The sequence below is a fragment of the Bemisia tabaci genome, chromosome 4 (assembly GCF_918797505.1).
Source record: "Bemisia tabaci chromosome 4, PGI_BMITA_v3".
Taxonomy (NCBI): Eukaryota; Metazoa; Arthropoda; class Insecta; order Hemiptera; family Aleyrodidae; genus Bemisia; species Bemisia tabaci.
Genome location: NC_092796.1, coordinates 57481206 through 57492382, shown reverse-complemented (window position 1 = coordinate 57492382; position 11177 = coordinate 57481206). Strand labels below are relative to the sequence as shown.

At 35.3% G+C, this 11177-nt stretch overlaps 2 protein-coding genes across 5 annotated transcripts in view; one reads left to right on the top strand and one right to left on the bottom strand.

Annotated features, from left to right (window-relative positions):
* Window positions 1-103: 103 nt before the first annotated feature.
* LOC109042574 (mpv17-like protein 2) overlaps window positions 104-11177 on the bottom strand; it is a 13627-nt gene continuing 2553 nt past the window's right edge. For 2 of the 4 annotated variants that reach the window (XM_072300148.1, XM_019059393.2), the window contains 4 exons: window positions 8996-9162; window positions 8166-8404; window positions 7370-7498; window positions 104-6425 (listed from right to left, as the gene is read on the bottom strand). In XM_072300148.1, the coding sequence (XP_072156249.1) occupies window positions 6387-6425; window positions 7370-7498; window positions 8166-8404; window positions 8996-9161 (573 nt within the window). In that variant the 5' untranslated portion in view covers window position 9162 and the 3' untranslated portion in view covers window positions 104-6386. Of the gene's footprint in view, window positions 6426-7369; window positions 7499-8165; window positions 8405-8995; window positions 9163-9428; window positions 9614-9653; window positions 9674-11177 lie in introns of those variants that run through there. The other 2 variants (XM_072300147.1, XM_019059395.2) reach the window with 2 other exon arrangements.
* LOC109042573 (NADP-dependent malic enzyme) overlaps window positions 9819-11177 on the top strand; it is a 21074-nt gene continuing 19715 nt past the window's right edge. The window contains exon 1 of the mRNA XM_019059392.2: window positions 9819-10171. Within this exon, the coding sequence (XP_018914937.1) occupies window positions 10143-10171 (29 nt within the window). The 5' untranslated portion in view covers window positions 9819-10142. The remainder of the gene's footprint in view (window positions 10172-11177) is intronic.

Sequence of the window (11177 nt, the reverse complement as noted above, 5' to 3'; positions counted from 1 at the left end):
AAAACGAAGGAAAAAATTTAAGACCAGTTGACGCAAGTTACAGTTTTGTTTTTGTCTGAAATTCAAAGGATAGGGTGAGAGATATTTATCAATGAAGTCTCAGTAAAGATTGTAATAACTTTATTCTCACGAAAAAATACATATTATTTGCGTATGCTTCCATTAAAAGATTTTACAATAGATCAAGATAAACTTTATTCAGAGAGAAATCTTCATCACATTGGATTCAGCAAGTTCACAAAACTATATGCATCCCAGATTATCATTTCAGAAGAGGCAAAGAAAATCTTAAAATTGCAATTGGATTGAAAGATATGAGAATGATTAAATATAAATGATCACTTTGCCAGATCACAGAAAATATCTTGTTCTACTGACTGATGGTAAAAAATTTTCACTTGGGTTCTAAAAATATTCGTGTCGAAAACCGATTGTGCTATTGTAAAGAAAAGAGTCATAAGTCATGTACAGTGGCTCAGTTACTCCTCATGCAGAGTTCAGAAGTTTTGTTTGAAGGTCAGGGAAAAGCATAAAATCCAGGGAAAGTCAGGGGATCAGAAAATGAAGAAATCATGGAAACTATGAACAGGGATTATTCGTACAAAAAAGAAAATAGAAAAAAGACAGAGAAGAATGTAAACTGGAAAAAAGAATTAACTTCGTGGCAAATCCTAGTTATCATTCAAAAACTTGCGAACTCTCAAAAGTAATAAAATTAAGAATTAGGTCAAATGTCAGGTCATACCTGTTGCTATCTACCTTGAATTATCTACTGGAAAAAGACTTCGGTCTTTTATTTGAAGATTTATATTCTAATGAAACACTCGAAATTGCCATAAAAGACTTAGGAAGTGTCCACTGTCTGTCATAAGATCCACAATGATCACAGAAGCAACTTAAAATCAGTGGACAGAAATAAAGGCACAATCTTAAATTTTTGACAAAAAAAAGAATAATCAGAAAAATTACCAAAACCACGCAGTTTGAGACTGCAATTTGTAACCTAAGAGGAAGTACAATCAATATAATAGAATCACAATGTATATAAAATAACATGACACACGGAAAAATTAATTTAGACTATGTGGAGGATTGAAAGCAAAGAGAAGAGGAAGAGATGAAACTGCACAGGGCTGTAGGGTTTATGAAAGTTGGTTACATAGGAAACAAAAGCGCCATCAAGACGCTCCAGAAGATTCATATAAATAACAACAAAAAAGAAAAATGAATTAACAAATAAAAAATAGAAAAGAAAAAAAAGAAGAGATCAAAGACCTTCATAAAATCACAGATACCTATCTACTTACAAACTTATTCAAAGCAGCTTATCGATACAACCTAACAAGTGACCCAGCTGTATCAGTTGAACCAAGGTGATAGTTCTCGGAAATTCCTTTCTGTATGATACATCTCTACAAATTCTTTTCGGTCAATGAAATGGGAACTGAATCAGATAATTCTCAGGCACAAAAGGATTTACTCAATGAACATGGGCTCGGCTATATTCAATAGAGACATATTGAGAGAGACCTTCGATATTGAAACTGGAATCAGCCTGAAGATATGAGACTTTGATTGATTGTCTTAAACTAAACGACTTAACACCTTTGAACTTCCTGTGAATTTATCCTATATTAGAGAGAATACGCTCTCACAATTTCAAGTCTCAGTATTGCTTACAATTAGTTCTTTGTTTATAGGTTAAACATGTGAGAAAATTAGGCACCCTGAAACACAGGGTGTCCCAGGATTAAGTACGAATATTGAAGGCGTCGATTCTTTGGGTCAAAAAAAGACGTTTTTGTGGTATAACTTTTTTCCAAAAACGCTTTACCTGGGGGCCACCCCCACCCCCTTCGCGCAAACCCGCACTCCATTCAGTCACTATTATCTCGAAAACGAGGAGTCATAGAAAAAAAACGCAAGACGCATTTCACAAGAATTTTAAGCACTGAATCTAAAGGTGCCGTCAAAAATCAATTTTTGTCGCTTGAAACATTAATTTTGGCCTTTTTAACGGTTCGATACCCCTCTAAACCCCCCCTCAAAATGAATTTTCCCTTTTTTGGGTGTCAGAAATGAAAAGAACGCTAAAAATTACTTCCACTTGCCAATTTTCATTAATATTGGTAAACATTGTCACAGTGTTAAAAAGACTGATTTTTTTTCTCCAACTTAGGGAAGTTGTGGCCCCCAGGGCAAGTGTTTTTGGAAATAAGAGTTATACCACACAAACGTCTTTTTTTCACCCAAAGAATCGATTCCTTCAATATTTGTACTCAATCCTGGGACACTCTGTATAGTTAGGCAAATTTCAGTTAACCCATCCAATTGCCAATCAGTTGATTAAAAAGGCCAAAACTCATAATACAGAGGTCTAATTGCAGGAATGCTTGCATTGGCGACCAATTAGCTACTTACAACAAAGCTACTTACAGCGAAAAGAACAAGGACCTCCCTCACTTAGAGTTTTTGTTTTTCCAGAAAGGATACTTACTTTGCCAAGCTTTTTTAAATTAATTATTTGCGTTTTAAATTGCGATCCAGTAAAAATTGTATTCGTTGATAATTTTTTTAAGGACATGCTTTTACATTCATTGGAAGAGAAACTACAAAACATTACCTAGCCACTTGCATTAATTCCACCTAGATGCCTGATAATATCTGTTGGATGTGATGAACAAAAAGTCATCCCAAAAATGTAACTAAAATATTCAAATATAACACAACAAATTATGATGCTTTGCAATAGTATATTGCATTACAGCATTTCATCGCGTAAGTTAAAGTGAACTGAAACTTCATGACTACATTGTACATTCTCGACTACCTACAGTATGGAGGAAGAATTGAAATAGTGTTTAAATTACAGAAAAAGTAAACTTAACATAAAAAATAAAACAACAATATAATATAAAAAAAAAAAAAAATCACTAATCGGAGATAAAAAAATAACAATTTGATAAAATCATGAATTTTCTAGTAGTTCTGAACACACTTCAAGGTAAGGACTATTATATGAATCACAACCACAAAAATTAAATTTCTGAATTAAAAATTCCCTTTGAGTATACACAAAAGAGAAAAATTACTCACATGCTCGTTGAGGTTACAAGAAAAAAAATCTCAAAATCTCCTCTAATTGAAATGATATTTTTTCTCAGGGCTTAAGCGTCAAAATCTGAATCTCCATCAAAACCATAAAAAGTGTACAGCGCTTGTTTAAGTCTTTTGAGCCCAATTACAATACATATTCTTCAGACATAAACATTTTTTGGGCTCAATAGATTGAGCGCTTACCAAACAGTAACTTTAACTTGTTCTCCTCGAATAACTTAGATTTGGCGCTTGGGCCCTTAGGCAAAATATCGGTGTAAGTGCTACTTGGTAGCCTTTCACTGAGGTGTGGAGGAGAATGTTGTATCAGCATTCCTTCATAAAAAAGAGGAAACATGAGCTGACTGAATTAGTACATCCAAAAGCGGCTTTAAGTTTGACTCAATCATGATCATTTTTTTCGTCAACAATAACTATAAATCTACTTTCAAAGGAATTTTGTCCAATAGATTGTTGGTAAAGGTGTCTTAGGACTAGATAAATAAACTAAACAAAAAGCACCTGAAAATATGGAATAAAATAAAAAAAAAAAAATAAAAAAAAACTAGCTCGGTGCACGATTTTGCCCTGAGGATTTTTTCTGAGGAGTAAATACGAGTATTTTAATTCTCTTCTACGAGTTAATCACTTTCTTGAGGCCGGAAATAAAGCTATGGTAAAACTAATATTGGTTGATTAAGATAATAAAGTAAAAAACTTGTTCATACATCTAAGCTTGTTGCTGTCCTATGAAAAATTGCATAGCAAATGGGTACATGAAGCAGAATAAATCTTCTATGCTTATCAGCTTGACAAGTTGAGCAGCTATCATAAAATGTGAAAAGTCTCATGGTAAAGCTTTATTGTGCGGTCGGATTTTAAAAAATGGAAAATCCATAACTCAAGAAAGTTAAAATGCAACTCAAAATTCAGCTCTTTTCAATCAACATGTTCATTACATGTTGACGTGCATAGGTTGACATGAAGAGAGTGCTTTAAATATCACTATATACAGGTCATAAATGGGACAGAGTGTAGAACTAAGCACTGGACTGTATGCAAGGCTGAGGTAGGACTTGACAACAATGTCCGTTTAAATAAGCGTATGGGTTGAGAGTGAATAGTAGTAGCATAACTCGGACCCCTCCGCAAACAATTTTTCTAGGCTTTTCATGTTTGAGTGACTAATCAACGATCCCCCTTTTTTCCTGGGACGCAACATTGCCCCTCAACATATTTAACACCCTGAGCAGAATTTTTACACTTCTTTCAAAATTATTTTTTGACTAGATGAGAAAGAGTTTAAAAGGGAGAGGTTGAGAGCTCCCAGAGAAAATGAAGCTTGTTTAATATGTATATATCTTGTTACAAGGTGGAGAAATGATGCTGGGTCCACACCATCTTGCAGGGAAAACAAAGTGAGAAACTCCAATTTTTTTAGTGTTTTTTCTCGTATATCTTGTTATATATAGCTAAATCTCATCCTATTGTACTGCTACTTTTGATCCTGATATTCTAACTAATTTTTTTATTATCAGATGCCATTTCTTCCTAAAAATTTCCCATTTTACCGACTGGCATGCGTGGGCCACATTAAATACTAAACCTGCTTGTCAGTTGATGACATCCTGAAGGACAAAAAGTTAAATCATGAGACAAACAGTTTAATAACCACATAGAAGAGGTGGACTTGAACATTTCCTGGATTAAAATGTTTCTTTGGTACTCTGCATTTGAAATAAACAAAGCATCAAAACCTCCTAGTCATTACTAGTGCTCTTATTTATTATGGTATTAAGCTTCACCACAGTACCTTCATTTATATCAAGTATACTTACTTCACTCAAAGGTCTGATAGGTGCTTCTTGCTGCTAATCTCATTTTAGAGAGGATATGTTTTCCTCCAAGAAGCATTTTGCTCTAAAAGATTCTTATGCAAGTTGGAAAAAAATATTCGATGGCTAAACTCCAAAATCACGAATCTCAACTGCTATCTTCAAACATTTCTGATTATATCTTTATGTTAGCAGTTCCAGACAGTTTTAGGCATTCTGTATCCTCAGTAATGTAGCACCTTCAGACAACGTCATCTGCATATATCTTCTTGAGTCGTGCTGTGTTTAAATATTTCAAAAAATGAGTCCTTTAGAATCCAGGGTTCGGGAGAAACAACTATGCTCCCTCAAAGTTCAGTCTGTCTGCACTGCTGCCCCTAAAGCCTCTATCTTTACACCACTGACTGATTGACAGAACAAAACATTCATTCTGTTCATAAAGGAAAACTAAGTAAACCATACACATTGTCTTTTTAGAATTGCTTCAGGGCGTATTCAAGTAAAAAAAAAAGCTACTTTGCAAAATCTTCTTGTAAGACTGCGGAGTGTGATCAAAGTTGCACGATTTCTTTAAGTAATTAGGCTCAAAGAAATTCAGGAGAGACAAGAAAAAATTGTGGCTTTCCTAATTATCCCTGCCTTTGCAAAGGAGACCCTTGATCCCATATTTTCAGCACAAATTGAATAAAGTTGGGCAGTTATCTTTAAGCAGAAATACAATGAGAGTGAAAATTTTAGATCGTTAAATTACTGTTTGTTCCTTTCGACTTAAAACTTACTTTCATGAGATATGTGTAATTTCTGCAAGTAAACACTTTCAGTCCTTGTTATTGAAAGATCTTACCATGCATTGCTAGGAGCTAAGTAAGTAAAACATTAGTTGCTTAGTGACTCAAGTTTTCCTCCCTGAAAGGTTTCCATCTTTTCTTTTCTTTTAAAATTAACATTATAAAAGCACCATAAAAACACTGAACACTTTCACCTGCATGCAATCTTGAAAAATGTCTATCTTTCATAGAAACTTAGCTATGAAATTTTAGATAAACGAACTCTCGATATAAATGATTTGCATATGCCTACATGATATTTCAGAGAAAAATCCAGAAATATGAGAGTGGCTTGTGAGCTGTATTGTATTGATACTTAAGTTTCTTTAAAGTTCAAAATGTAATTTATTTTTACTGGTTTTTTAAATTAGGTAATTCAAGCAAAGTTAGTACTTAAATGAAGGTAGAAATATTACCTTCTCATGATGTTTTTCACACTAAATAAGTGTCAACAAACATTGCACTTTAATAAAATAACACTAAATATTTTGGAAAACTCTAACTGCATCACAGCAACTTTTCTGCAGCATCACAGCAATGAGGTCAAATGTCAAGGGGCCATTTTCTTGAACAAAGCGAAATGTATAGATTTATTTTAGATAATACATGTTTGAATCCAATTTCCTGGTTAATATTTCCGCGGTAGGTCGAGTTTTTCAACCTTATCCTGTAAAAATTTGAAAAAATGGAAAAAATATTTTTAAAAAATTGAAAAAGCAGGGAAAACTTGGATTCGGTGCTACAATCATAATTATGAGAACACATTCAAAACAATCATAAAGTGGAATCAAAATATGGACAAAACTTATCAATACATTCTTTAAGAGATACTTACTTGCAAACTGATTAAAAGCAACATAGTACTTTTTCCTTCAGGTTTTTAGCCACTCATAACTCCACATATTTAGTAACATGAGATTACATCTCACTCACCTCATGAGAAGTCTCATGAACTTTTCTCATGTATCCAGAGGACATCTCCGAAGTCGGCTACAGAATCTAAGTTTGACCCCCAACTGATTTAAATTATGAAAGAACTTTCTGCAGTATTTATATTTATTGATGAGAAATTATGAAATCATGGTGCCTTCGAAACATTAACACTGAATTGTAACTACCTTACCGGAGAACCTCCGCGGTTGGCAGTACTTATCAGGTAGTTGCCACTATATGCCATCACAGAGCAGTAAATTTTTTCTTTTTAAAAAATATATTTGCTTGACGAATACAGTTGGAAAAAAATTGTAAGCTGGAAAGAAAAAAAAACTGGGATCTCAGCTCAGGAAGCACTTTTATAAGAACCAATGAAATTTTCTTGTGCTAATTCTCAATTCTTCTTTTAATATGACAGGGCCTGGCACTGACAAAAGATTTCACTCTTAGATTTTGAAAGAGGAATGCTTCATTTCTTCTGCGGCTTGCTTTCATATGATTTTACTTGAATGCACAAAAAAATTGAAAAAAAAAAAAAAATAAAATAAAAAGAAAACCACAACTTTCAAAATCTGCCTCTCCTTTCATAACTTGCACTCTCTGAAATTTTTCCCCCTGATCCCACCCCCTCAGAATCGTCCCTGGTTATTGACAAGCAACTTATTGGATTATCTTTACCTTATGCTTGATGTAAGACAAATACACATTATACAATGTGGTTAAGCCGTTGAGATAGATCACTCTGTACTTTGAGGGCAAGAAGAAGAAATTGATGAATTGCGTCGGAGGCCATACAATCCAATCTACCTGCAAATGAAGGATTAAGTGAGTGAAAGAATTATACGATGTACTTATACTATCTTTACTGAAAAATGTTAGCTCTTGGATTCATTCTACGCATTTCGGAAGGAGACATTCCTTTAGGGTATACGGGTCTTCCCGGAGTCAAATCAAAATTCTTCAAATTTTGTCATTATCCTGTGGTGCATTGTGTGTGGGTTTTAGTGCTTGCTCTATGAGCAGGAAGTCCTAGTTTCAATTCCGAGGCCAGCTGACCTGAGTTTGATGGTCTCAAACAACGGTTACCTGGGGCTGGCTTGATTAGGGGCTGAGGGTGGATGGGACTTAATGGACTGCAAGTATTGTCCCCTCAAGGATTCGAAGTGGGGAAAAAAAATTAGCCCCAAAGTACTTATTCTGGTTACAATGAAGTATTAAAAATGTCTGTCTGATAAAACCTCTTTTTCTTTATGTTTGGGGGAAAACTTCAAAAGTTGAGGAGAGGACCTCAAAACTCCTCCAGCTGGAGAGCTCCACCCTCCAGACCTCTCCTCCCCTAGGATTGATAAGGATTTAAAGAGGGTAGCATCATTCAGATTGCGCCTGGCCTGAGGACTCAAAAATAAAAAATAAAAAAACTGGCCCTGGAATCAGCCATCAAGATAGAGATGGAAAGTGAAGAAAGTAAACATACCAGATAAACTTGTAGAAATTTATGCCGCAATTCATCATTTGCTTGTGCCAATGTGTGGTTTTCAATGTAGGCTGATCCATAGAAGAAGGTGACTATATATACAGGGGAGGCTATTAGCTGATCAAGTAGCAGCTTTTTCGAAACCGAAAAAAGATCTCTGCCTGGGATAAAGCGATCCAAATACATGTAAAATACATGTTGAATGGGTCCAAGTATTATGCCCACCATTGCCATATTCACTGAGGAAAGAAGAATGAAAATGAATACATTGCACAGGCAAACTGCAAAAAATATCAATTAAGGACTGAAAATCAATCCACCAACATACTTTTGGGACATGTGAGGTTTGAGAGCAGTACTTACAAAGTGAAATCAGAAAACTTGGCGTACAACTTTGCTATCTCTTTTCGCAAGATAACCATTGAACATCCACAACCTTATAGATACCATAGGTCGACACTTTGAGCTAAAAATTAAATAATTTGTCACTTTGTCGGTACAAAGGATAGAAAAGAAAAATTCCAAACTCCTTCTTTCTGAGGTATGTTTTACTTTGAAATGAGGATAAACAAGTGCGCCCAATCAACACAAAAGCAGATGAGCTCCAACTAAGAAACACTCAGTTCTAGAAAATGTGATTCATTAGAGCATGCGATATAATTGTAAATCCTCCTCGAAACATAACAATTGCTTATGCCAGAAGAAGCATAAAAGTATCTAGCTGAAATATTGCTAAACTCCACTCATCTTTAATTGGTTAGGAGAAAACTGGTTTACCTTGAAATTTTTTGTGAATTTTTTGCATTTCAGTAGGTAAGGAAACGACTTACTGGATCGAACAGCATCGTGGCTCTCATTTTCATGGAAACCTCTGTACGTTTCAATCTGTTGTTGCATGCTATCACCCACAGCCATTAGGATACCACTGCTGACTGTATTTGTCACCAACAAATACTTTCCGAAGCATTTTTTGACCACGGTTTTGATGATACCCATACTGAAATTAAAATAGGTATAGGGTGGTTGAAACTCAAGACATTCAATTTTAGAATACTGAACACTTTCAGCTTACATTGCTTACAGGTTTACATTGAGGACTTGGATACAATGAATTACGAGTATACTCTTTAAAAACTGAACGCACAGTCGTGGCATTAAGAAGAGACTAAGACTCCTAATAGAGTTGAAAGGTAACTGCTGCCGGAAGGCAAAATACTGAGAGATTCTCTTGACTAGTATCATAGTGAATGTTAGTAATGACACCTGAGATAAGCTTCATAAAGATGCTTAATTTCTGTCACACCTCGCTGAACACTTCACGATAAGAACCCATCGTCTTTGCATTTTTATTTTTCAACAAATTAATAACAGAACTCATGATGGAAACACAGAGACAAATCGAGTGAAAAATACTGCATGAATAATGATAAGAGATAAGAATACGAAAACAAAACAGTGGAACTGCAAGTAACAAGTATAGCTTACTACCTCATCCACAAACATTCAATAAGTAACTGATCATGTTTTTGAAATTCCCAATACACCCAAGGAGAGCAAACATTGCAAATTGCATACTCTTTAAACTGAAGGAAATCTTGTTAAGCTTTTCGCTTGCTTAAACAATCAGTCTCTTGCTAGGCAAAATAATGCATTATGCACTGAATGCACTTTAATTCACGATCTAGGGAGTTTTTTATTTTATGGGGTGTGCTTTCCGGCGAGAATTTTAGTGCTCTTTCCTTCCCCTCACTTCCTCCATAACCTGCGCAACTCAGCAGCTTTTTCAATGCCAAGTACTCAGCTGTTCGGTAACCAAGGCTAACGATTGTAGTCCTCCCTGCCTCTCTCGCCAAATTCGTTCGTTACGCGAACGAAAAACCGCTACGTACGCCCGAATTCGTCAATGGTTTTTAGATTTCAGTAACCGTTAGTGTCGGAATTTAGAGTCGGCTGTAGTATTTGTGAATTTCAGCCAAAATGATAACAATTGTACCGAAGACCATTCAGTAAGTAGATTCGTACTTTTGCTCTCTTCTTGCCCTAATTTGCAGCTTGCAGTGTGCGAACTATAACCCATTAACCTACATCCAGGATAAGCTGATTGATCTAAATTTAAGCTGCACCCCGTTCCCCGTTGATGTGTGTAGCTTTATCATTGAAGGCTCCTTTCTTCTTTCAATGTTATTGAGCTGGGCAACATAACTATGCTATGGTTTCTCTTCCCAGTGCAATTTTGTCAAAGCAAACCTAATGAAGTTGCCGTGTTTACGGCCACAGAATATCTTATCTCTTTCCTCAGACAATGCTTTGTTACTAAAAATTGAAGGAAATATTATGGAACGGCTACTGTGGCATAGCTGTTGTTTTTTCGCCGGAACATTCTGTTCGGCATTTTCCCATTCAGGCATGGCCTGTTTAAATCTACTCTTGACATCTATCAGCCTGTTCAAAAACTTTTGGACTGTTAATTTATCGACTTTCTTGAAAATGGGGGGGAGGGGGGTTTATTTTTGACTCTTAGGTTTTAAGTCAAATGGCACCTCAATTTGATGCATAAAAAACGAAAACAAAATTGTCGCAGAAAAATGTGCTATCCTCTTGCGCTAACTTGAGAAGCGCCTAAGTTTTTCAGAATTTTTACCCCCCTAATAATGTCCTGATCTCATGTCGGAATGTCCATCATCCATGACTACAGTTCTTCATTTTATAGTGTTCCGCACTGAATGCTCCAATTAAAAAAGTGCTGTGAAATTTGAAATTTGAATGATTTATTTCATTCAAGTACAACAATAATCAAATTTTACGAAGATAAACACTGCCAGGAGCAGAAACTTGTGGGGCAGGTTTAACAGCCACAACTTACAGATAGAACCTTAGTAAAAGACAATTAAACATAAAACATTACAACTTTCCCAACAGACTGGGCCAAATGTTAACAACAAATACTAAGGTTTGAACGTCTAAGCATTCGAAGCCCCAAACCTATTTTCATTAATTTCTGTTTCCTTCTTC